The sequence below is a fragment of the Mastigoproctus giganteus genome, chromosome 13 (assembly GCF_048544385.1).
Source record: "Mastigoproctus giganteus isolate SK-2022 chromosome 13, ASM4854438v1, whole genome shotgun sequence".
In the NCBI taxonomy this organism is placed as follows: domain Eukaryota; kingdom Metazoa; phylum Arthropoda; class Arachnida; order Uropygi; family Thelyphonidae; genus Mastigoproctus; species Mastigoproctus giganteus.
This window is the reverse complement of record NC_143587.1, coordinates 48,898,680-48,924,891: the sequence shown is the minus strand read 5'-3', so window position 1 is coordinate 48,924,891 and position 26,212 is coordinate 48,898,680. Positions and strand designations below refer to the sequence as shown.

General features: G+C 34.2%; 1 protein-coding gene across 1 annotated transcript in view; it reads left to right on the top strand.

The window, feature by feature from the left end:
• Positions 1–26,212, top strand: part of Noc2 (Nucleolar complex protein 2) — a 113,553-nt gene that overhangs the window by 37,187 nt on the left and 50,154 nt on the right. The window contains exon 6 of the mRNA XM_090387238.1: positions 2,426–2,601. Coding sequence (XP_090243364.1) covers positions 2,426–2,601 — 176 coding nt within the window. The remainder of the gene's footprint in view (positions 1–2,425; positions 2,602–26,212) is intronic.

The following is a 26,212-nucleotide window of genomic DNA, read 5'->3' as shown; positions in this document are numbered from 1 at the left end:
GCCAAACATGATCAAAGCTGCATAACGTCAAATTTTGAAGTCTACATCAGTAAATAAACATAGTTCCTTTACATATTTTAAAAATGTTAAAACAAAATGCAAATGTGACTATCAGTTGGAAGAAAAGAAAACTTGCCAGACAATTATAAAAGACTTGTGCATAACAGAAATCTTTTGACAAAATATGAAAAGTTTGCATGTCTGCTATGAACTTGAGTATCCAGTGAAAAAAAATTCCCAAGGACAAAATTTGCTAATGTGTAAATTGAATTTCTGTTGATTGTAGTTTTTGCAAAATAAACAAGAAGGAGAGTTATTTGAAGATAAATTTAGAAAAAAAAGTTAAATGAGTTTAGTCATGTTTGACTCTAAACCAGGGCAAACTTTTTGGCTGAAGGGCCACATTAGGAATTCAAAAAGAAGGCGGGCCGCACGTAAAATACTATTTTTAGATATATATTATTTGTTATCATGAAGAAATATAACATAAAAAAAATTATTCTCTAACAACCAAGAATTTAATGAGATGAATGGAACTGTTTTACATCTTTTAACATTTTTTTAATTTTGGGTGTTAATTTTGTAGTTGAGATTCTTAAAACTGCTTGTAAATGTTCAACAGTGATGCTTGATCATAAAGAATTTTTATTTAGATTCATGATGGAAAATGTTTGTTCACATATGTAGGTTGATCCAAGAAACATTTTTCAGGCAAAATCTTTAAGTTCGTCGAATTTGTCCGAATTAAGAGTATTGTAAAATTTACAAATTTCCTCATGACGGTGCAATTCCCTTAAATCGGTATCACACTGCAGATTTATAATCTGAAGTTGTAGTTCACTCGGTGCACTATCAATTTCTATTGAAAATGGGTCGCACACTATTGCCAAACTTGTCTCAATTTTTCAGAAGTTGCCAAATCTTCGTGAAAAGTCGTCATTCAGCGCATTGATAATTTCACAATATTTTTCAAATTTATTTTCTGGAATCTTCAGCAACTTCATGGTTGGAAAGTGGACTACCTTGTTAATCAATAAATGTCGAAGGAAGAACTGGAGTTTTAATTGAAATCCATTCAAACTTTTTACCATATCATGGGCATATAAATTTATCCCTTGTAACACAGTGTTGAAAGTATTTAAGTGTGTCACGATGTCCAGGATAAATGCAAAATCACAAATCCAGTTATTATTAGTTAATTCGGGAAAGTCCATAATATTTTTAAGTTTTAAAAATAGAATGATGTCATCTTTAAGATCCCATACTTGTCGAAGAACTTTTCCTAAGCTAAGCCATCGAATTTGGCTATGATAAGGAATATCTGTGTACTCGGATTCAATATCTTGAAGAAAATCAACGAATTGTCTGTGTTTCAGGCCCCTCGATCGTATTAAATTTACTAGTTTAATAATACAAGAAGTGACTTTAGGCACTTCAGATCACAACTTGGTGATTGTCTCTTCTCCAATGGAACCTTTATCTCATGGCTATTCCCAACCTTGTGTTGTTTGGCATTACAAGAATGCAAAATGGGATGACCTGCGAGATTTCTTTTCCTTGGTCGGATTACTGTTTCAAAACTTCTGATGTCAACGTTTGCTCAGATCATGTCAGTGAAATTATTCTTGCAGGAATGGAATCCTTTATCCCACACTCCACTTTAAAATTTCGTCCTTTATCTAAACCTTGGTTTTCCAATAAATGTGCTAAGGCTGCTCAAGAGAAGAATGTTGCATGTCGTAATTGGCCTGTTTCTAATTCTTCAGTTTCATTTTCTGCCTACACCAAAGCTCGCAACAATTGTAAAGCAGTTATTAATCAGTCCAAACTAGAGTTTGAACAGGCTAAGAGTTGAAAACTTGCTTCTTGCCCTAATGGTAGCCGAGCATTCTGGTCTCTTGCCAAAGCTATTGGCCGCAACTTTTGCCCATCTCCGCTCCTACCTCTGTCCAAACCAGATGGTTCTATTGTCACTTCAGCCAAGGATAAAGCTGACCTGCTACCATCCCATTTTTCTTTCAACTCATGTATTAATGATCTTGGTAAAACACCTCCCACCATTCCCAGCAAAGGAATCAACTATTTCATATAATTTAGTCTTTGTCTGAAGAACATTTGCTTTGCATTTTATCTTATAATTATTCTTTATTTTTTTTTAACAGACTGAGCTTAGGACCCTTTGTGTGAAATTAATTGAATTTGCAAGACCTGCCTTGATTGTCATAGAATAGACTACTAGCAAATGCATAAGTCTTTTTTAAATGGCTCAATCTCATATTATGAGGCTGTCATGATGAGTTGCCTCAGTGGTGCACTATATATATACACACCACTTGTCAGATGTGCCTAATTGTGTAATATTTTAATATTTAGTTGTAGATGTTATTTTAATTATATAATGAATATTATTGAATATCTCTTTCAGTATTTAATGAAGTGGTTCAGCTGTGCATTACTGACTTTCTGCCAGCAGTACACAAAATCTTGAAACTTCCTCCTCCAGGAGTTCAGAAAGAAGGACGTAATATAGAACCTGCAAAAAGTAAAGCTTGGAAGAAAATCATGCCATCTATGAAATCGTATTTGGCAGATGTGATTCGAGTAAGTAAAGTTTGGATATATACAGTATTTTCTTTAGTTGTCACTTTATCCACTTCTGTGATATATATGCAATTTTTCTCTGGTCTGCTCTAGTTCTCCCATTTCAGGCAGAAAAACTAATCATTATGTATGTGCATTATCTGATAGTGATATACATAGAATAGGTTATCTGTCATTAGTATTATGAAGGAAATGTGACCACGAACTCAACCTCAGTCACTCTCAATGTACATTGAAAAGTTTAGGAATAAACTCCTTGAAAAGAAAAAAAGAAGGTTATTCCCTTTATAATTTTCCATGAGTGATATTGAGCAGGTGATATTTATCATCCTACTCGGTATCATTTATTATTTGAATGGTTGTCTGCCTCTGCCTGACATTTTTGAATGTTTTCAGTTATATAGAAATATTAATAGAATTTTTGTATGTGCGTGTGGTGGAATTTAGGCTTCGTAATTCTGATATTGTTTGTTGAATGATGCTGGTAAACTATGAAGATGAAATTTCACATTCCAGAAGTAACTTGCATAGGTGCCAAATGACTTGTCTGTTTTTAATAGAAATGCATGTATGAAAATATCGGCATGCTCTTTGAGAGGAGTTTTGTAATGGAAAGCTGGCATTTCTCAGAATAGACTAACAGTATAGAATTTCCATGCATCTGCAAAAATGTGTGAAAATTTGCATTCAGCCAGAGGGGAATTTGTTGTAATAAGATGAAATTACATTTTTAAAATTATGTAGACTGGAAGTGGAAGTGGATAGTTTGAATAAATTTTAAGGTGGTTTAGATGAATTATTATTGTTTTGGCTGATGCTATATAAGCTTCACTTCCTTACATTATTTTGCCAATACTAACTAAAATAGCATGCATTTTTCAAGAAAACTGGAAATAGTCTACATAATTTTAAAAAAGTTGTAATAAATCAGGACACTTGATTTGTTAATGTTAAATTCCCTCACATGCAGCAGTCAAAATTTTGAGACATTGTATAAACTTCAACAAGGGGTAAAGCTAGAATAACATAAAAACTTGGGAATGCTGGTCAGGTTATGTATGAAGTGCATTTTTTTACAAAAGTTCTGCATATGGGAGACTGAGATGAAGGGGGATCAGTTTTATTTTAGCAGTTGGGACTCTAAGAGTGAAAGAGAAGTTCTTTTTCTTTGCTTGTTTGCTCCCAGAAGCATTCTTATTACATGCTGGTTGCTTACTTCCAGGACTGATTGGCTGCTTATCAGGGCCTTCCCTGTGAGATACTTTTGCCTCCCCCCCCCCATTTGCTCCATCAGTTAATAAAAATTGTGTTATTTGGTTGGCTGGATGTTCCTTAGTGCATCAACTGCTTTGGTCATAATGCACCGTATAATGCTATAGTCAGGAGAAAAAAACAATAGGCGGCTCAGATCACTTTCTAGGCTTCCCTTAGCTCATTTACTCCATAGTGTAAATATGGAGTGTTTAGGCCTAGTAAATACCCTTAAACTGCATATTATTATTTCCTTGTGATGTTTGCATTGTGTATTGTGTGTGTAAAAGTCTGTGCACAGGCTGATTTACATGTTGTGCATCCTGAAAAACCGTAATAACTCATGATGGCTGGGGGGGGGCATGGCAGACTACTCCATTTGAGAATGGTTTATTGTAGCCATAGTTGAAGAGGCCTTTGTAAGAATTCCTTCCATCTCTTGTGGGATTCAGACCAAGACATCTTCAAATAAGTAGTATGATGAACCCACTATACTATCATGGAGAATGAGAATTGTGTATATGTCAACACACACGTGTCCCAAATTATCATCTGGTATAGGCTTATTGATTTTTCCACATACTGAAATTATGCAATATCAGTATGTTGAAATATCTTGTGTCATAGTGCTATTTTATTTACTTGCAGTTATCAGTACATGAGTAAACCTAGGAAAGTTCTATCAGCAGGGCAGATTCAGTACGAATAAGAAGCTGGTAATCATAGAATTAAATATGGCAGTCTGAAAATATTACACAGAAATTATTTATGTAATAAAGTATGAACATCTGATATCTGATTTTCAGTCTTCTCTGGCTTAAAATCTATACCTCATTGTGTCACATCTGTTGTTTCTACCATTCTCCCAATTCCACTAATCACTTGGAGCTTTATGACTTCCTCTCTTTGCAACTTGACTTTCTCCAGTCCACCTTTCCTAACAGTGAGTTAATTTTCCATGGTGATTTTAATGTTCACAACTCCAGCTGGCTTCTGTTTTCTAGTCACACCGACCCAGCTGGTCGAGATGCTGAGGCTTTTGCAATTACTAATGACCTTGCACAGATTGTTCATTTACCTACAAGAATACTGGACAATCCTAACCAAACAGCCAACACGCCTGATCTTTTTCTCACAACCCTTCTAAGTACACCATCGAAGTGAGTGGTCTTTAGGCACCTCAGATCACAACTTGGTGATTGTCTCTTCTCCAATGGAGCCTTTATCTCATGGCTATTCCCAACCTCGTATTGTTTGGCATTACAAGAATGCAAAATGAGATGACCTGCGAGATTTCTTTTCTTCTTTCCCTTTGTCGGATTACTGTTTCAAAACTTCTGATGTCAATGTTTGCTCAGATCGTGTCAGTGAAATTATTCTTGTAGGAATGGAATCCTTTATTCCACACTCCATTGTAAAATCTTGTCCTTAACCTAAACCTTGGTTTTCCAATAAATGTGCTAAGGCTGTTCAAGAGAAGAACGTTGCATGTCATAATTGGCTTGTTTCCAATTCAGTTTCATTTTCTGCCTACACCAAAGCTCGCAACAATTATAAAGCAGTTATTAATCAGTCCAAACTAGATTTTAAACAGGCTAAGAGTAGAAAACCTGCTTCTTATCCTAATGGTAGCCGAGTATTCTGGTCTCTTGCCAAAGCTATTGACTGCAACTTTTGCCCATCTCTGCTCCCACCTCTGTCAAAACCAGATGTTTCTGTTGTCAATTCAGCCAAGCTAACCTGCTAGCATCCCATTTTCCTTCCAACTCATGTATTAATGATCTTGGAAAAACAACTCCCACCATTCCCAACACGCTCCATTCAGTGCCTCCTGTGGTCTTCCGTCAAAAGGATGTCAGAAGGATATTGCTGACTCTTGATGCTAAGAAAGCTCCAGGTCCTGATGGTATTTCTCCACTTGTTTCTCAAAACCTGTGTTCCTGAATTTACTCCTGTTCTTTGCCACCTTTTTTCACTTTCTTATTCCAAAGGTGTTTTTCCTTCTGCTTGTAAATTTGCTCATATCTAGCCATTTCCTAAAAAAAGGGTGACAAATCCCTCCCATCCAATTATCGTCCCATTGCAATTACTTCTACTCTCTCTATAGTAATGGAGAAATCAATTAACTGCCAACTCTTAAACTACCTAGAAACCTTCCATCTGATCAACGATCGCCAGTATGGATTCTGTCAGTGTCGATCCACTGGTGATATTCTGGCTTATTTTACCCATTTATGGGAAGATTCAATAGAAAAGTTCAGTGAAACACAAGCAGTTGCTCTTGACATCTCAAAGGCTTTCGATCGTGTTTGGCATAAAGGCCTTCTAAACAAGCTTCCATTTTATGGTTTGCCAACTGTTTTTAGTAATTGGTTATCCAGTTTTCTCTCTGATCGCTCACTGAGGGTGATGGTAGATGGCTTTCTGTCTTCTAACTTCTCAACTAATGCCGGTGTCCCCAAGGTTCACTTCTGTCCCCCACTCTTTTCCTCTTGTATATTAATGACCTTCTTCCATTGACTGGAAATCCTATCCTATCCATAGTTTTGCTGATGATAGCACATTGCATTTCACTTTCTATTTTGAGAAACCTTGCTGTTCTCAATCAGCTTCAACTTCTCGAAAATCTGCTACCAATTCCTTAAATGCCGATCTTCAGGTAATTCTCCAGTGGGGCAAAGACAACTTAGTTGATTTCAATCCATCTAAAACTCAGTCTTGTCTTATATCTCGCAAAAAGAATTCTTCTGCTCCTATGCTTATTTCTGGTGACACTGTAATTTCTAGGCAAGATCATATATCTCTATTAGGGATTACCCTGACTTCTAATCTCTCTTGGCATAAGCACATTAGAAATATTTATTTCTCTGCATCTAAAAAACTTGGTTTTCTCTTTCGCTCTCACCTTTACTTTTCTTCCAAACAGCTGTTCACTCTGTACAAATTGCAAATCCGACCTACCATGGAATACTGTTCCCACATCTGGGCAGTGTCTCCCAAAACCTCTCTCTCGGGCTTCTAGATTCCATTCAGAAGAGGGCAGTTTAGGTTAATTAATGACTCATCTCTAACAGAGTCTCTCCACTCGCTGTCTCATAGACATCCTGTTTCTGCTGCATGCCTTTTCTACAGATACTTCCATGGGCACTGTTCTTTCGAATTGGCTTCTATAATTCCTGCTCTCTCTCTTTCAAAACAGTCCGAACACGTGCCGCCGCCAGCCAACATCCATTTACTGTCCAACTTCAAACTCGCAGAACCAACTTTTCATCTTCCTCGTTTTCTGGAACAACCTTCCCTCATACATATTTCCTGAAAATTACAGTCTACAGAAGTTGAAGTCTAATGTCAAGAAATATCTTCTTTCATCTTCTCAACCTCCAACCCAAGCACGGTACTAAGTACTATAGGTTCTAATCTCTCGTGTTTAGGGTTTTCATAAAAAAAAAAAAAAGACTTGTTTTGTTGGGACCTGCTCTTAAGGATAGGATGGGTCAGCGGTAGTTACCATTCATGATTTCAGTGGATGGTAGAGGTAAAGTAGCTGTGGTGAGGATGAAAATTATGTATATGGTCCCTCCGCATTCCATCCAAAGAAGTTACTTCATCATTAAACAGACAAAAATTGTCTAATGCTAGGTATGTTGTGTGAAAAATATTCCCTATTACAGGGCTTTTCAAAATTTTTTTGACCATGGAATCCTCTCGAAGATCTAATTCTTTTGCAGAATACTTGAAAATCTAAATCATCTACAGAACACTTGTAAATCTGAATCTTCCAAAGAAACCTAATCTGTTTAAAACACTAATAATTAAGAATAAATTTAAAACATTAATATATGCATGGAAATTAAATAAAAACAATTATTAAAACATCTGCAGAAACTCTGGGATCCCTTTGTAGAACTGCAGGGTTCCACAGAACATTTTGAAGTTATTAAGTTTGGATATTTCTTAATTCATATTAAATTCCCAAAAACATTTATCCCATTAGCTCCACTTTCATTTAAAAAAACTGACATAATAAAAATGTTCTCTCTCTCTCTCTCTCTCTCTCTCTCTCTCTCTCTCTCTCTCTCTCTCTCTCTCTCTCTCTCTCTCATTAAAAATCTTATGGAACTGTTTCAAAACTCATTCCTAATAAAAGCAAATTTTATTTATTTATTTCGTATGGCAAAAATGAGGATACATTTGTAACAAACAATGTCAAAAAAATAAATAAATAAATTACAATAAGCCTAAAAACAATATTTACAGGAAAAAATTATAAGTAACATTTGATGAATTAAAATGTAATGTCCAGTTTATTCAGCCACTTAATAGCATCATCAGTAACACTATGTAGATCTTGGATGGAGCCTTCAAATCTCCTCTTTGGGCACTCCGAGATGACATGCTGGATGGTCTGGGGCACGTTGTCACAGTCGCATAATAAATAAATAAATAAATAAATAAATTACAATAAGCCTAAAAACAATATTTACAGGAAAAAATTATAAGTAACATTTGATGAATTAAAATGTAATGTCCAGTTTATTCAGCCACTTAATAGCATCATCAGTAACACTATGTAGATCTTGGATGGAGCCTTCAAATCTCCTCTTTGGGCACTCCGAGATGACATGCTGGATGGTCTGGGGCACGTTGTCACAGTCGCAGAATGGGTTTTCAGTTTTTCCCCACTTATGCAACCAAAACTTGCATCTTCCGTGATTTGTTCGGATTCTGTTCAGGGATGTCCATTCCTTTCTTGGTAAGTTGAAACCTGGAACAGCTCTGCATGGATCACTGACTAAGCCCAGGTGGTCGGGATTTGAAGTAGTCCAGTCTTCGCGCCAGGTCTGGTCAGCATTAAAATGTGACTTGATAAGTTTCTCGCCTAGCTTCCATGAGGGGTTCCTAGACTTCAATCTCTCCGGCTTCTGGGGTTTGCAATCCTGATGTATGGGCAATTGAGGATTTCTTTCACATTTCTGCCATTCTTTCAGCAAGGCTATTTCTCTTCTTATATGAGGGGGATAGATGTTAGATAACACTGGTAGCCATTTTAAAGGTGTCGATTTAATGGTGCCTGATATTGTCTTCATTGTGTCATTCAGTTGGGTATCAACTTTTACAGAGTGTGCACTATTAAGCCATACAGGGCAACAATATTCTGCAACTGAGTAGACTAGGGCAAGGGCTGATGTTCGTAGCACCGTGCGTTTGCTCCCCAGCCTGTTCCACTGAGTTTATGAAAGATATTATTCCTAGTTTTTATCTTTGCTGCAATATTACAAAGGTGTTGTTTATACGTCAGTGTTCGGTCCATTATAATTCCCAGATATTTTGGGCAAGGGTTGTGTTTCAGTCGTTGACCTTTATATTCCACTTGTGGCATATAGTTAGCCCTATGATTATCCAGATGAAAACAGCTAACTTCGGTTTTATTTAAATTAGGTTTAAGTCGCCATGTGTGAAAATATTTATTCAGGTTATGGAGATCCTTTGTAAGTACAATTTCGGCTGCATTGAAGTCAGTAGACTGGGCAGTGCAGTCAGGGCTATGTCATCTGCGTACATGAATTTCCTAGAAGCAGTTGCTGGAAGATCTGCAGTATAGATATTAAATAATAATGGGGCTAGAACTGATCCTTGTGGTAAACCATCATTTAATATATAGGGCTTGCTCACTCTGCCGTTTAAGTGTACTTCAAACACTCTGTTGCATAACATATTGTTAAGTAGGATCGCGAGGGGCTTACAAGGAATAATCTTCAAAAATTTCAGAATCATTCCTTGTCGCCATACTGTGTCATAAGCTGATGTCAAGTCCACAAAGACTGCAATGGTCTTCTTCTTATCTTGGAATCCGTTCTCGATATGGCTGGTAAGTGCCAGTACCTGATCTCAGCAGTTTCGGCCTGGTCGGAATCCGGCTTGTTCAATTGGTATGTGTTGGAAGGTTGTGGTTGAAATTCTATTGTAAACCATTCTTTCAATTAATTTATAACATATATTTAAAAGTATAATTGGGCAGTAATCTTCAGGGCAAGATCCACTTTTCCCAGGCTTTAGGATGGCAACTATTTTAGTTCTCTTAAACAAAAACGGGAACCTACCATTCTGCAAGATGTCATTAAAAAATTTAACTAGCCAATTCAGAGCTCTTGGACCACAATGTTTCAGGAACTCTGGATATATTCCGTCCACTCCGGCTGCTTTGCCTGGTTTTATTTCCTTCAGAGCTGTTGAAATCTCTGCAATTGTGACTTCTCCTGAGAATTGGGAGGTTGGTTCAGCCAAGGATAGTCTAGTTCTTAATTCCTTCTTAAGTTTTTTGACTTCATCTTTGTTAGTATCGGTTGGTCTCTTGGAAATGTTGAAAATTCTCTTGGCTACTTTTCCTGGGGATACTTCTGAGCTCTTATTAATATATTTGGGAGTACTACTTCTGAGTTTCCTCAGAAGTGTCCATGCTTTTCTGCTTGAGTGTTGGAAATTCATACCTGCTGTCATTATGTTCCATTTTTCTTTCCTAGCAGAGTCTAAGCATTGCAATAGTTCATCAGCAATTTCTGTTCTATTGCTAAGTTGGTATTCTTCATATAGCTCATCACATCTTCTGTTCCAGCCAGGAATGTATTCTTTCCTATATCCTCTGGGAATATGTTTCTTTGCTATGGAGCATATTAAACCAACAAATCGCTTATAATTGTCGGTTTTTGATGGGATCCATTGAATATTGTGATCAACCTCATTAGTGAAGGCTTCCCAGTGAGCTTTTCCAAAGTTCCAGCGAGGTACAGGCTTTGATCTTACTATTGGAACTTCGGTACAAATTTTTACAAGAATTGGTCTATGCTGACTACGAGGAAAATTATTCAAAACTTTCCTGCTACACTGCAAAGGTCTTCCGCACTCATCTCTTGAGACAAAACAGAGGTCTGGGTTGGTATCTTTGTTTCATCTGCCTGCGTGAAAGGAACCTTTCTCTTTTGCATCATACATTAAGAAAACATCCTCGACTTCAGACCAGACCATCACACCAAAGCCATCTGCATTAGTGTCAGCATAGCCCCAAAGAGTACTCCTACTGTTGAAATCTCCCATAATAATTGATGGATGATGCACATTCTGGATAGCTTCTTTACACCAAGGTCGATATGGTGGTTTATAGATATTTATTATTTCCAGGCCCATCACCCCAACCCCGGTAGTGAAAATGTCATTAGAGCTTATGTCCAAAATTTCTATTTGGTCAATTTTATTTCGGATATGCGTAGTGGTACCATAGCTTTTATGGAAAGTAGCCGCGACAAGGCTGTATCCTGGTAATTTACATCTAGAGTAAAGTTGGTTTTGATCTTCACAATGTGTTTCTTGTAGCAGCACAACATCTACATGGTAGTCGTTAAGCACTTTTAAAAGGTAGTCACTTTTTGATCGGCTTATACCCTCGATATTAAGTTGAAGAATATTCAGAGGGTGTCCTATGTTCTTTGTTGTTGTTTGGTTCTGAAAGGAGCCATTTAGATTAGGATAATGTTCCATGTTCTAAGTATTAATATAATATATCCTCTAATTGCTGGTATATCCAAAAGCAGAGCTTGAGGTCCAGCAGCCAACACAGTTGCTCACTTAGCACCACCCGGGAGACACGTGTAGGGCGATTTAAGGTTATTCCTACGGATGTGTAGCAACGTTTGTCTCCCATAAAAGCAAATGATGTTGTTATGTTCGAAACACATCTTTCTTATACATCCTTTTATTAGGATGTATAAGAAAGATATGTTAGGATGTTTTCAGTATGCTGTATAAGAAACCCCTTGTTTAATAGATAAGCAAGCATATTAAATAAAGGATTGTTGCACTTGGAATGCCATTCAAAGAGAGAATCCAAAAAAAGGCTATATATATACAGTGGAACAATGGATTCCGGTTATGCCATTTATTTGAGGCAAATCTTAAAAACAGAACCCAATCGAGAAAATAGCCAGGGTTTACTTCGCTTAATTGGGACAACATGCCGTTTAATTGGGGTAGGAGACCGCAGCACTGGAGATTACCCTATGGTTGTCTCCTACTGTACCACGTGGTTCAGTCAGATTTCTGGAGGTCACAACCATAAAACAATTAGCAGTCACCTGTTTATTGGGCTTTTCTGTTAGTGCAATCTATCATAAACAGATAGTAAACTCGATCTTATTGAATTTGCAATAATACCGACAGCTGGAATTGTGTGGGTTATTATGGTAAAATGTGTTTATGCTTCCATGGAATCTTCAGTCATATGAAAAAATAAATTTTCAGAATCTTCTCTTCATTCCTGTTTTTAAAGCTACTTAACTTGTTACTCCCGTCTCACTTGCGCATATCGTGTTACTTGCAATTTGTGTGTGCCGTGTTCTTTGTTATTGATTGCTTATCGTTTTATTGTTTTAAATTTTAATCCCCACCCACAAATGTCAGTGAACAGAAATGTCAACTAGTTAGTACGAACATATTACAGTACGTATTAATTATTCCAATTATCACGTATATTCTTCGGATTTTCACGTATCATTTAATTTTTTAATTGGTAAGGTAATAAAAGGTAAATTTGTGCTTAATATATCTTTACTTTTATAGCCTGTGTATAATATTCCTCCTATTTTCACTAATTAGAATCACTGTTTGATAGAATTAAAATTCAATTCACAAACGTGATCACAATGACCGGTGCTTACTACACATTGTATAGTAAATGGTATGGTGACTCCATCGTAACGTGATTTGATTGTACAGTGAACCAATTGTAAAGCGAGGGGGTCCATTTTATTTTTATTTTATATTTTTATGTGAAACTTCGGATAATTGGGGCAGCCACTTAATCGGGCCAAAATGCACTAGCCCCGATTTGTTCCAAATAATCGGAATCGACTGTATATATATATATATATATATATATATATATATATATATATATATATATATATATATAATTATTTTGATAATAGTTTAAGTAAATTAGGTACGTGCTGTTTAATAGTATATTATGTTAGATATTATGGTGATGTCCGAAAATATAAATTCGATTCTATATAAATATAAGAATATATGTATACTAACTATCTGCCCAAAAACATACCCATAGATCAAAGCACCAATTAACTCTATAATAGCCGATACCGGCCCCCATGGCCAAACCTAGTAAAGAATAATAATTAGTAAAACAAAGTAATAATAGTATAATACATAATGTTAATTATAGGTAATTGGATACATTGAAAGGGACTTTGTCGAGGGGTAACCCTCTCAATATATCCCACTCATAATTAACAGAGCTATCAGTTTCTGTTGTCATCTGTCTGTTTAACATGGTCAAAAATATGTAATATTAAAAGTTTAGTGGTTATGTAGATAATTTAGTTGTTAACAGACAAGATGACATTTAGCCCGACTGATAGCTAAATTTCATATATAGAAAAATTGAAGAAGCAATTATTTAGAATAAAGAGAAAAGAGAACCAATATCAATCTATAATTTTCATATAAATAGGTACAAAAGAAGCTATCGCTAAAATAAGGAGAATGGAAGTAAGGTTTAAGTATAGTAATAGTACCTCATTCCCCCTTGAATTGCTCTAATAGTTCATGAGGTAAGAAAAATAGGAGTCAATAGTTAAAAGTAAAGAAAAAGCGTTAATGCAAAAGTATGTAGAATAATACTGGGAGCGTAACATCCCGTCCCTTACAGAAAGGGATCCTGGTATATCATAAGTATAATACTAGAATTTAGGATAATAGAAGGCATAACCTAGAAACTTAGCGAACAGTGGAATGGCTAATTTCTAAAAGCTATAAATAGTGGTAAAAGGCCCATTATATTCAATAAATCTGTTTACAACATGAAATAAATAATGATTAGGAGATAACAAACATCTTAACACCAAGAAAAGAAATATAGGAAAGACCACATAGTAGAGCACATGTTATTATATCTCCGATGAAAGTTGATGCCGACGCCCTCGCAGTTCTGACATGTAAATTTAGTTAACATAATAACCCAAATAAATTAAATTAAATAAACCAATTAGAGTGCATGCCCTCTAGAATTATATTTAAGCGTGTAGAACTAACAAAATTATGTATTATATTTAGAGGAGTACCATAGAAAAAGACGATAGATATAAGGTTCTCAGGAACAAAACAGAGAAGCCAAGAAATTAATTCCTACCCTAGAAGCAACTATAGGTACCACTTTTTCAATGAGCGTAAGCTATATATGTCTTGCTCCTAAGGTAGTGCCTACTATGTACAGGCTCTGTAGATGCCACTAAATGTCAATATTACTGTCGTTGCCGGAATAACTATAAAGAGTGCATAGTCTATATTATTAATACTGCAAAACTTTAGATATAATGTAATGCTGGTTAAGATGATTATGACATTTATTAATAGCTATCAAAATAGCTATTTGTAGGTATCTAGTTATAAAACGTTCTGGGAATCCGTTGTCAGTCAACTTATGTCTGAAATCGATGAGTGTGTTTATTATATTATCAGCATTGTTGCATATCTTAATCCTTCTAATACATTGTGAAACTATTATGTTTTTGTGAATCCGTTTGGAGATATTTGAATACCAGCTTGTTAGGTCTATGGATTTAAATCCGAATTCGTTACGTTTGTCGTAAACTTTTGTAAATATTATGTTATCTTGTACTTGTATGTCTATGTCCAAATATGTTGCTATTTTGGTACCATGTTTATTAGTACCCTCTATTTCTAATTCAGGAGGGTAATGGTTAACTGCTTTGGTGAGAAAGTTTGGATTATTAAACACAATTAAATCATCAATATATCTATACATAATTAGGTCTTTATTAAAGTTATTTCCAAAGTGATGAAGATACAGGTTAGTGACCAGTAACCTGTATCTTCATCACTGGGTGATGCAGGCATGAGCTGCACGCACCCATGGCAATACCTATATGTTGCCTATATATATTGCTTCCATTATAAATGTAGCTGTTGAAAATGCATAGATTTATTAAGTCGTCCCAGTAATGTTGTAGGCAAGGTAATGTAATATATTATTATATTCTGTGTAATAGTTACTAAACACATTTTTTAAACTACAGGCATACCTCGGTTAACGTTACCTCTGATAACGAAGCTTCGATATAACGAAGTCCGCAATTTCAAGCTCCATTTAACATAAAAAAAATATTCCAATTTAAGGCCAACGCCCGACAATCATCCAATTGGTGACTGAAGGCGACTCGTTACATACTCCCGAGCTGCTGGTGTGTCTGTTATAACAGTTTTGCACTTCATTCGCCTAATTTAGTTGTTATTTACACTTCATAGGGTGTGTTTCAGTGTGGTGCATTGCAATGATCCGTATCTGTCAGTTTTCTTGGTATGCCAGATCGTGATTTTTAACTGTCCTCCATTTCCTTTACATGATTGACGTTGTTTCAGTGTGGAGCATTGCAGTAATCGACGTAGGTTCTTTGATAGCATTACATAACGTAGATTTTGTAAATTTTAATAGAAATATTTTTGTTTTAGTTAATTAAAATGTCAGAATCAAAGAAAAGAAAAGCAATTTCTTTGGAAACTAAACTAAATATCGTACGACGTGTTGAAAGCGGCGAAAGAAAATCCGATGTGGCACATTCTTTAGGATTAGCGCAATCAACTTTAACAATCATACTAAGTCAATCAGAAAAAATAAAACAGTCTGCTCAGAATTGTACAGATGTTACAGCGGCAAAATTAACTCGCTTAAGGAATCTAATTTTAGAAAAAATGGAGAAAATGTTAAGTTTGTGGATAGATGATATGTCACAACGTCGTATGCCTTTAAGTCAAATGGTGATTCAAGAAAAAGCATTATTTTTGTTTAATCACCTGAAATCTAAACGAACTGAAGAAATTACGGAAACCTTTGGGGCTTCTCGTGGTTGGTTGGAGAAATTTAAAAAACGGGCCAGGATTCATAGTGTAAAATTAACAGGAGAAGCTGCAAGTGCGGATGTTGAAGCTGCAAATAAGTTTCCAGAAAAACTAAAGGAAATAATTGAACGTGAAAATTTTGCACCAAATTTGGTGTTCAATGTTGACGAAAGCGGTTTGTTCTGGAAATGGCTACCAACAAAAAGCTTCATTTCTATTGAAGAAAAATCAGCTGCTAGGTTCAAAGCAGCCAAAGGCCGTTTAACGTTACTCTTTGGATCAAATGCCTCTGGCGATTATAAATTAAAATTGTTTTTAGTTTACCATTCAGAAAATCCGAGGGCGTTAAAAGGTAACATAAAAATTAATTTACCTGTAATATGGAAAGCAAATAGAAAAGCGTGGGTTACCAAGGAGTTATTTACTGATTGGTTTGTTGACCACTTTTGTCCTGAAGTAAAATGGTATTGTCAAAAAAACAACTTTGAAGAAAAAGCTCTTTTGTTGTTAGACAATGCTCCGGGACATCCTACTGATCTTAACACGTTGGACACATGCATTCCTGTCAAAGTTGTGTTTCTTCCAGCAAACACAACTTCCCTGATTCAACCATTGGATCAGGGAGTAATAGCATCATTTAAAGCTTATTATCTGCGTTGAACATTAAGCAATTTAACTGAACTAGAGGATAAAGAGGCAATGACAGTTAAAACTTTTTGGAAAAACTACACCATTAAAAACGCAATTGAAAACATTGATAGTTCTTGGAAAGAAGTCACTAAGAAATGCTTAAATGGAGTTTGGCGCAAAATATGGCCAGAAGTTGTACTAGAAGAAGAAAATAACATCCAAGAAATTAGAAATGAAGTTATCCAGATGGCTCAATCAATAGGTTTCGAAAATGTCGATGAAGAGGATGTTAGAAATTTATTGAATGCAGAAGATGATCGTTTTTCAGTGGAAGATTTAGAAAACTTTGTTAGCAATGAAGACAAAGAAAATGAAGATGAAGTTAAAGAAGTTCCTGCCGAAAAAGTGTTAACAACCAAAGATTTAAAAAGGTGCTTAAATGACATTGAAAACGTTTTAAATTTTTTTAGTGAAAATGATCCTGATTTAGGAAGAAGTGTTATTGTTAAGCGATCAGTGTTAAATGCAATAACTCCGTATAGGCAATTGTTAAATGAAAGAGAAAAAAAGCATAAACAATCAACTTTAGACTGATATTTTAAAATGTGATTTCACTTTGTATGTAAGTTGACTGTTTATTTAGTAAAACTTTTCTTTGTTCGAAAAAAAAGCTTTTCATTTTCTTTACGTAGGAACATATCCCTATTCTGGCCATAGTATTTTTACCTCTGAAAATGAAGTTTCGCTTAACGAAGTAATTTCGTGGAACGCATCCTATTCGTTATTCGAGGTATGCCTGTATTGTGTGGAATGCTGGTAAACAGATTTTTAAAGTTGTACATGTTAATATGCTCTATGATATGATTATTGGTGTTTAAATATTCTAAAATAGGGCTATTGTTGAGAATAATTCTAGAATTATCAATTTTGTTAAAAACAATGCTTAGTAGGTCTACCAGTTTTTGGTGCGGAATCTTAGAGTAGCTATCCTACAGGAAGTGATAAATCTAAAACTTATAGGTGATTTATGGAATTTGGGTATGCGATATATATATGGAAAATTGGTATTAGGGTTTATTAATTTTAACTTTTTTTGCATAGCCAGTAGTTTCTTTATAATAGTGTTACGTTTAATAGCTACTAATTTGTAAGTAGTACTATTATTCAGTTTTAGTAATGTTGATGTATAAAATTTTTTACATTATAAGGCTGTAGTTGTTGGCAGCTTTGTCTGTAGTAGTTATAATAAATTTAGCTTGTAACATTTTTAATTGTTGCTTAATTTTGAACAAATCAAAGATCTTAGTATGTAGTTTAGTTTTATGCATAATACGTATCTGTTTATAAATAGCTTGGTATGTAAGTGTTATCCACTTGTGGAATGCTTCTAATGGTATGTTGTGTTTATTGGCTATTTTTAAGCAAAATTGCATAAGGTCTAAATGTATTTGTTTATTCATCTTATTAGTATTACAGATCGTGTTAGGTCTATATTTAAATCCGTAGGATAGCAATTTGCGTAATTCAGGGTCAGTGATTATACTAAGGTCCTCTATAATAATATGTTTATGATGTTTTTCCACATAAGCTTGATATTGAAGCAAATGGCAAAAACACTCTGCCTCAACATCACACTTATCTAAGTTACAGGTAACTTGTTTATATTTACAGACTATAAGTCCTATAGGTTTATTGTAGTTGAATCTAGTATAAATATTCAAATTGTTATTAGGTAATTCATGTTTGTATTTATTGATGATTTTATTTATAAATATATGATCCAATACTATATTGCTAAATTTAATATTAATATATTCATTCGAAATTATGGTTTTATTACTTAATCTATATTTAAAAATATCTTTAAGTAGGTGGTTTAAGTGTTTGTTATTATGGCTATAAGTTAAGTTGATTTTGGCTAAAGCTCTAAGTTTACTATGTTTTAATCCAAAGATAATATCGTGTATTTGTTTGACTTGTATAATAGGTTCATCCCATGATTTTAACACGTCTGTAAATCTACCTAAAGTATTATTAGTGTGGGTTACTTTAAGGGTATTAATAGATTTTACTTTTTTAAATTTAGGTACTGATCTTTAACCATGTGAAAAAGGTTGTAGACGCATGTGTCTGTTATATTATTAGTATAACAGTGTCCATTGAATTTGCTATTGAGTTCATATGGATAAAGTGTTTTATATTTTAATATGCTAATATTTTATAATTCTAACCTGGTGCTATTATTATGCTCTATTTCTAAAATAGTGTAGTGATATTATTGAAGCTGTGCACCTGGAAGTGTTGCAGTTCTATGTCTTTTAAGTTGACAAAGTTTTTAATATGTGATCTGTGTACATTTATTCAAATGTGCAGCTGCCCCCCCTTGTTTGACCGATATATTTGGCCTCAGACCAATACCTAAATTTAAAAAAGTAAAATAGCTTACACTCATTGAAAAAGTGGTACCTATATTTGCTTCTAGGGTAGGAATTAATTTCTTGGCTTCTCTCTTTTGCTCCTGAGAACCTTATATCTATCGTCTTTTTCTATGGTACTCCTCTAAATATAATACATAATTTTGTTAGTTCTACACGCTTAAATATAAATCTAGAGGGCGTGCACTCTAATTGGTTTATTTAATTTAATTTATTTGGGTTATTATGTTAACTAAATTTACATGTCAGAACTGCGAGGGCGTCGGCATCAACTTTCATCGGAGATATAATAACATGTGCTCTACTATGTGGTCTTTCCTATATTTCTTTTCTTGGTGTTAAGATGTTTGCTATCTCCTAATCATTATTTATTTCATGTTGTAAACAGATTTATTGAATATAATGGGCCTTTTACCACTATTTATAGCTTTTAGAAATTAGCCATTCCACTGTTCGCTAAGTTTCTAGGTTATGCCTTCTATTATCCTAAATTGTAGTATTATACTTATGATATACCAGGATCCCTTTCTGTAAGGGACGGGATGTTACGCTCCCGTTATTATTCTACGAACCTTTGCATTAACGCTTTTTCTTTACTTTTAACTATTGACTCCTATTTTTCTTACCTCATGAACTATTAGAGCAATTCAAGGGGGAATGAGGTACTATTACTATACTTAAACCTTACTTCCATTCTCCTTATTTTAGCGATAGCTTCTTTTGTACCTATTTATATGAAAATTATAGATTGATATTGGTTCTCTTTTCTCTTTATTCTGAATAATTGCTTCTTCAATTTTTCTATATATGAAATTTAGCTATCAGTCGGGCTAAATGTCATCTTGTCTGTTAACAACTAAATTATCTACATAACCACTAAACTTTTAATATTACATATTTTTGACCATGTTAAACAGACAGATGACAACAGAAACTGATAGCTCTGTTAATTATGAGTGGGATATATTGAGAGGGTTACCCCTCGACAAAGTCCCTTTCAATGTATCCAATTACCTATAATTAACATTATGTATTATACTATTATTACTTTGTTTTACTAATTATTATTCTTTACTAGGTTTGGCCACGGGGGCCGGTATCGGCTATTATAGAGTTAATTGGTGCTTTGATCTACGGGTATATTTTTGGGCAGATAGTTAGTATACATATATTCTTATATTTATATAGAATCGGATTTATATTTTCGGACACCACCATAATATCTAGCATAATATACTATTAAACAGCACGTACCTAATTTACTTAAACTATTATCAAAATAATTATATTACGACGGATGTAATGTTCTATCTAATATAGATGGCATTAATCCAATCCGGATTATATTGCATAAGATATTTATAAATTGTTCCTATTATATATATATATATATATATTTTTTAAATAATGACAAAAGTTAAAATATAATAAAATAAATAAATAAATATTGAGCTTCATTAGAGGTAGCAACATGCACATCCTCCATATGAAGCCAAGATATATCCCATATTTTAAAATAAAATAAAACATAAGCCAGTAGTATGGCAAAAACTGTAGAGTGAAAATTAACATAAAAATAACCCAAAATAAAACGAAAGAACAGGAAAGGGAAAGTAAAGGTAAGACAAACAGTAGCCGAAAATAATTTAGCACTTTAAATCCTATTAATAAAACCGATATAAAATTTAAAATAATGCCAATTACATAATAATTTAGTGGTACCCCCCCCCCAGAAAGGTACCAGTTCCGAAAGACGTGAAATATCACCAAAAAGGGTTAATGGAACTACTAAAAGATAACAAAATCAAAATAATAGACTGACCATTATGCCCTATATCGACTGAGGACCACGAGGCCAATAATGGTCATGGAATTGCTGCATTTCAATCGCTATACAAATCGTCGCAAAGGCGAAAAGATCGAAGAACCAAACCACCCATTCCTCCCTCGATCGATCTACCAATGCAGAGGATTTGCACGGCGGCGGTGGTCCTTATGCAGCAAAAAATAAATTATAGAACAGACAGCACTCTAAAGCAGAGCCACACCCCTGACATAATGTAAGCTGAACCAGCTTATATAAAAGAAAATAGAAAATAGATGGCGGCACAGGCGCTGCTTAATTAGCATATCAACCCATTACTACCATTAACTTATATTTAAATAATGACAAAAGTTAAAATATAATAAAATAAATAAATAAATAAATATTGAGCTTTCATTAGAGGCAGCAACATGCACATCCTCCATATGAAGCCAAGATATATCCAATATTTTAAAATAAAATAAAACATAAGCCAGTAGTATGGCAAAAACTGTAGAGTGAAAATTAACATAAAAATAACCCAAAATAAAACGAACGAACGGGAAAGGGAAAGTAAAGGTAAGACAAACAGTAGACGAAAATAATTTAGCACTTTAAATCCAATTAATAAAACCGATATAAAATTTAAAATAATGCCAATTACATAATAATTTAGTGGTAACCCCCCAGAAAGGTACCAGTTCCGAAAGACGTGAAATATCACCAAAAAGGGTTAATGGAACTACTAAAAGATAACAAAATCAAAATAATAGACTGACCATTATGCCCCATATCGACTGAGGACCACGAGGCCAATAATGGTCATGGAATCGCTGCATTTCAATCGCTATACAAATTGTCGCAAAGGCGAAAAGATCGAAGAACCAAACGACCCATTCCTCCCTCGATCGATCCACCAATGCAGAAGATTTGCACGGCGGTGGTCCTTATGCAGTGAAAAATAAATTATAGAACAGGTAATTGGCATTATTTTAAATTTTATATTGGTTTTATTAATTGGATTTAAAGTGCTAAATTATATAGGGTTTTTCGGCTACTGTTTGTCTTACCTTTACTTTCCCGTTCGTTCGTTTTATTTTGGGTTATTTTTATGTTAATACTCTACAGTTTTTGCCCTACTACTGGCTTATGTTTTATTTTATTTTAAAATATTGGCTATATATATATATATATATTCACACACACAGTAAAAGTCCAAAAATCCGGACTGCCTGGGGTCTGGGTCGATCTGAATTCTTGGGCAGTACTTTTAAAATTCAAATTTAAGATGGAATAAGAAAGAGATGACTGAGTACATTTTGCCATTTTATTCATTAGCAAATAAAGCATGTTTCATTTATCAAAACGAGCAGTTTTAAAGAAAAATAAAGTCAACATCTGACAAAGATGTAATCATAAAAATTTTCACCACAAAAAAAAAAGCGTGTAATGCTCGAAATCGTGTTTAAAAATGAACATTGTAAAAGAATAATGCAGTATATAAATGAAAGCAGAAGATACATATTTTATATATATTAATTATTTGTTTATTAACAAAACATTTATTAACGAAACATTTTCATATCAAATACAAAGTTCGAAAAACAAACTAATATTTATTTGTTCTTTTCCGCGATTTCTGTTGCATCTGTTGTACTGCTTGTGAATGGAACACTTGCAGTTTCTGCTCTATCTGCTGCACTGCTTGATGCTTCTATTGCTTTCTTTAAATACTTTTGTATATCATCTTGTTTGCGACTTTGTAATTCCTTTGTGATAAAATTATTATGCACCATGTGCGCATGCACATGGTGCATAATAGCTATGGTTCTGTTGCATAAATTTAATAACTGTTTCAATGGACTTTTCTGCAGTAGCCCAAGATATCTTTTCTTCTTCAATTTTGTCATTTTCTTCACCAGATTCTTCTGAATAATTCTCTTCTATGTTATCAGGTGTTATAATGTTTTGAATAATTTCTTGATCAGTGAAAGTCGCTGCAACTTCAACGTCATCTTCAATGCATATCCACTCTTCTATGTCATCAGCATTAAGTTTGTGTGTAGGGTTGTCTTCCATACATAATTTAACAGTTTCCATCAGTTCTTTCACTTCAGATGCCTTCAGCTTTATGTGAAATCCTTCAAAATCTTCATTTCGATCAGATTATAGATCTGCAAACATCACGTTTGGCCATAACGTTCACCACGCTCTTAAAAGAGTTACAGGCTTGGCTGCATTTCATGCAGTCGCAAGTGAAAACGTTGAATCTTTGATTGTAAAACTGTTTTGAAATTCTGAAGGGTCGACATTCTTATGCATTATTTTCATCGTAAAATCATTTTTATAGTGACATTTAATGTTCGTAATGACTCCTTGATCCATGGGTTGAATTAATGTTGTTACGTTTGGTGGCAAGTAACATGCAAAAATATTTCCGCAATCAGACACTAATTTAGATTTATGCAGGTGGGCCCCACAGTTGTCAAGAAGTAGCAGGCACTTTGTATTTGCAGGCTGTCCCAATTTTCTCAAGTTCTGACGAATTGATTGATCAAAATCACAAAATATATCTTTGTCCATCCAAGCATTCTTTTGGGCTTTATAGGTCGCAGGTTAGTGCACAATTTCTTTAAAGGCCTGTGGGTACTGAAATTTACCAATCACCAAAAGCTTAATTTTATGCTGACCTGAAGCATTAGCACACATAAAAACGGTTACGCTTTCCTTATTAAGCTTAAACCCTGTTGCATTTCGTTCTTGGTTTCCAGCCAAAGTTTTTTTGGGCAAACACTTCCAGTAAACCACTGTTTCATCAGCATTATAAATTTGATTGGCTGTAAGGTTATAGTCAGATACAATTTTTTCAAATGTTGCTCTATATTCTGTTGCTACTTGTGTATCAGCCGACTGTCTTTCTCCAGTAATATCTAACTGTTTAATACCATGGCAAGTCTTGAAATTCCTAAACCATCAATCACTAAATGTGCACTCTGATTCAATGTTCACTTGCTCCTTAAAAGACCTTGCTTTGGCAATAAGCATCGGCCCAGAAATCGCCATACCTTCTGATCATTTTAGCAAAAACCATTCGTACAACGGTTTATCAAGATTCTCTAATTTTGGCTGATGTAAACTTTTTTTCTCAGCAATTTTATTGTAAGGCTCAGACGAGGCTGTGAATTCTAGAATTTTATTCTTTGCCTTTTTTATATCGTAAATTGTAGACTTTCCGATGTTGTACGTTTCCATTAAAACAGTAGTGCTCACAACACTTCTAGTTTCTTAATTATTTCAAGTTTGTCACTCAATTTCAATGTGTTCTTCTTTCTCTTCACACCATGAAGTTTATCTATTTTAGGAGCCATTATTATGGACTTGTAAATACGTATGCTAAATTATAGCATTGCCACAGTTTGATTGCTCGTTTCAAAATTGTGACTGTGAGCTCGCTTGTTGTCGCTGGGCATCTGTGGCACCCACAGATGTGTGTGCATACACAAAAGTCCGCTAAATTTAAAAAGTTTGTGAGTTCTCGGGTGGTCTGGATTTTTGGACTTTTACTGTATATATATATATATATATATATATATCCAATATTTTAAATTAAATTAAATAAAACATAAGCCAGTAGCATGGCAAAACTGTAGAGCGAAAATTGACATAAAAATAACCCAAATAAACAAATGAACGAAAAACAAGAATAGACATAAATAGTAGCCCAGAAACCCTTGTATAATTTCAAACTTTAAATCCAATTAACAAAAACTATACAAAATTTAGGATAATGCCAATTACTTATTAATTTAGCGGTACCCCCCCCCCCCCCCCGAGAGGTACCAGTTCCGAAAAATGTGAAATATCACCAAAAGAGAGTTAAAGGAACTACCAAACGATAACAAAATCAAATTAAATTAAAATAAAATAGACTGACCATCATGCCCCATATCGACAGAGGACCACGAGGCCAATAATGGTCATGGAATCGCTGCATTTTCACCATTGCGACGATTTGTATAGCGATTGAAATGCAGCGATTCCATGACCATTATTGGCCTCGTGGGGCATGATGGTCAGTCTATTTTATTTTAATTTGTTTTGATTTTGTTATCGTTTGGTAGTTCCTTTAACCCTCTTTTGGTGATATTTCACGTTTTTCGGAACTGGTACCTCTCGGGGGGGGGGGACCACTAAATTAATAAGTAATTGGCATTATCCTAAATTTTGTATAGTTTTTGTTAATTGGATTTAAAGTTTGTTTACAAGGGTTTCTGGGCTACTATTTATGTCTATTCTTGTTTTTCGTTTGTTTGTTTATTTTGGTTATTTTTATGTTAATTTTCGCTCTACAGTTTTGCCATACTACTGGCTTATGTCTTATTTTATTTAATTTAAAATATTGGATGTATTTCAGCTTCATATGGAGGAATTGCCTGTTGCTGCCTCTAATGAATGCTTAATTATTTAATTATTTATTTTCACTTTATTATTATTAACTTATTTTAATATAATTCAATGATAGTGTGTACATATATATATATATATATATATATATATATATATATATATATAGAAAATTATTTTAATGTTATGTGCAAATCTTTAATTTAACTTATGCTAATAATGAAAATACCTTGTACCCTGGGAGCGATGTATGTTGAATAAAGGGGGGAAGAACGGAAAAGAGTAACGTTATAAACAAAGTGCGAATTTTGAAAAATGCAAAATTTGAAAAGAACGAAAATAGAAATAGCAGATTTTTGAAAAGAACGACCAAAGTAGAAATAGCATTGCAGTATCTTTCATAATTTCTGTGTCTTCTTCAGAGGTCATCCACCTAAATTATGAAAAAGAACAGCAATACTCTTACTTCTGTTTCTGACATGTTCTGTATGTCAAAAAACACGTGTACGCAGACACGTTGTAAAAAATAATTTAGAATATAAATTTTGAAAAAATAAAATACAAGTTAAGCAAAAATATTATGCCAAAGTATAACATACAGAACATGGATGTTCTGTATGTTCTGTACAGATCCATGTTCTGTATGTTATACTTTGGCATAATATTTTTGCTTAACTTGTATTTTATTTTTTCAAAATTTATATTCTAAATTATTTTTTACAACGTGTCTGCGTACACGTGTTTTTTGACATACAGAACATGTCAGAAACAGAAGTAAGAGTATTGCTGTTCTTTTTCATAATTTAGGTGGATGACCTCTGAAGAAGACACAGAAATTATGAAAGATACTGCAATGCTATTTCTACTTTGGTCGTTCTTTTCAAAAATCTGCTATTTCTATTTTCGTTCTTTTCAAATTTTGCATTTTTCAAAATTCGCACTTTGTTTATAACGTTACTCTTTTCCGTTCTTCCCCCCTTTATTCAACATACATCGCTCCCAGGGTACACGGTATTTTCATTATTAGCATAAGTTAAATTAAAGATTTGCACATAACATTAAAATAATTTTCTATATATACATTATGGTTGTAGGGTACCTTTGCTCTTGCAGTGTCCCTGATCCATAATTCATATTATTGATATTTCATTTTTTCTTTCTT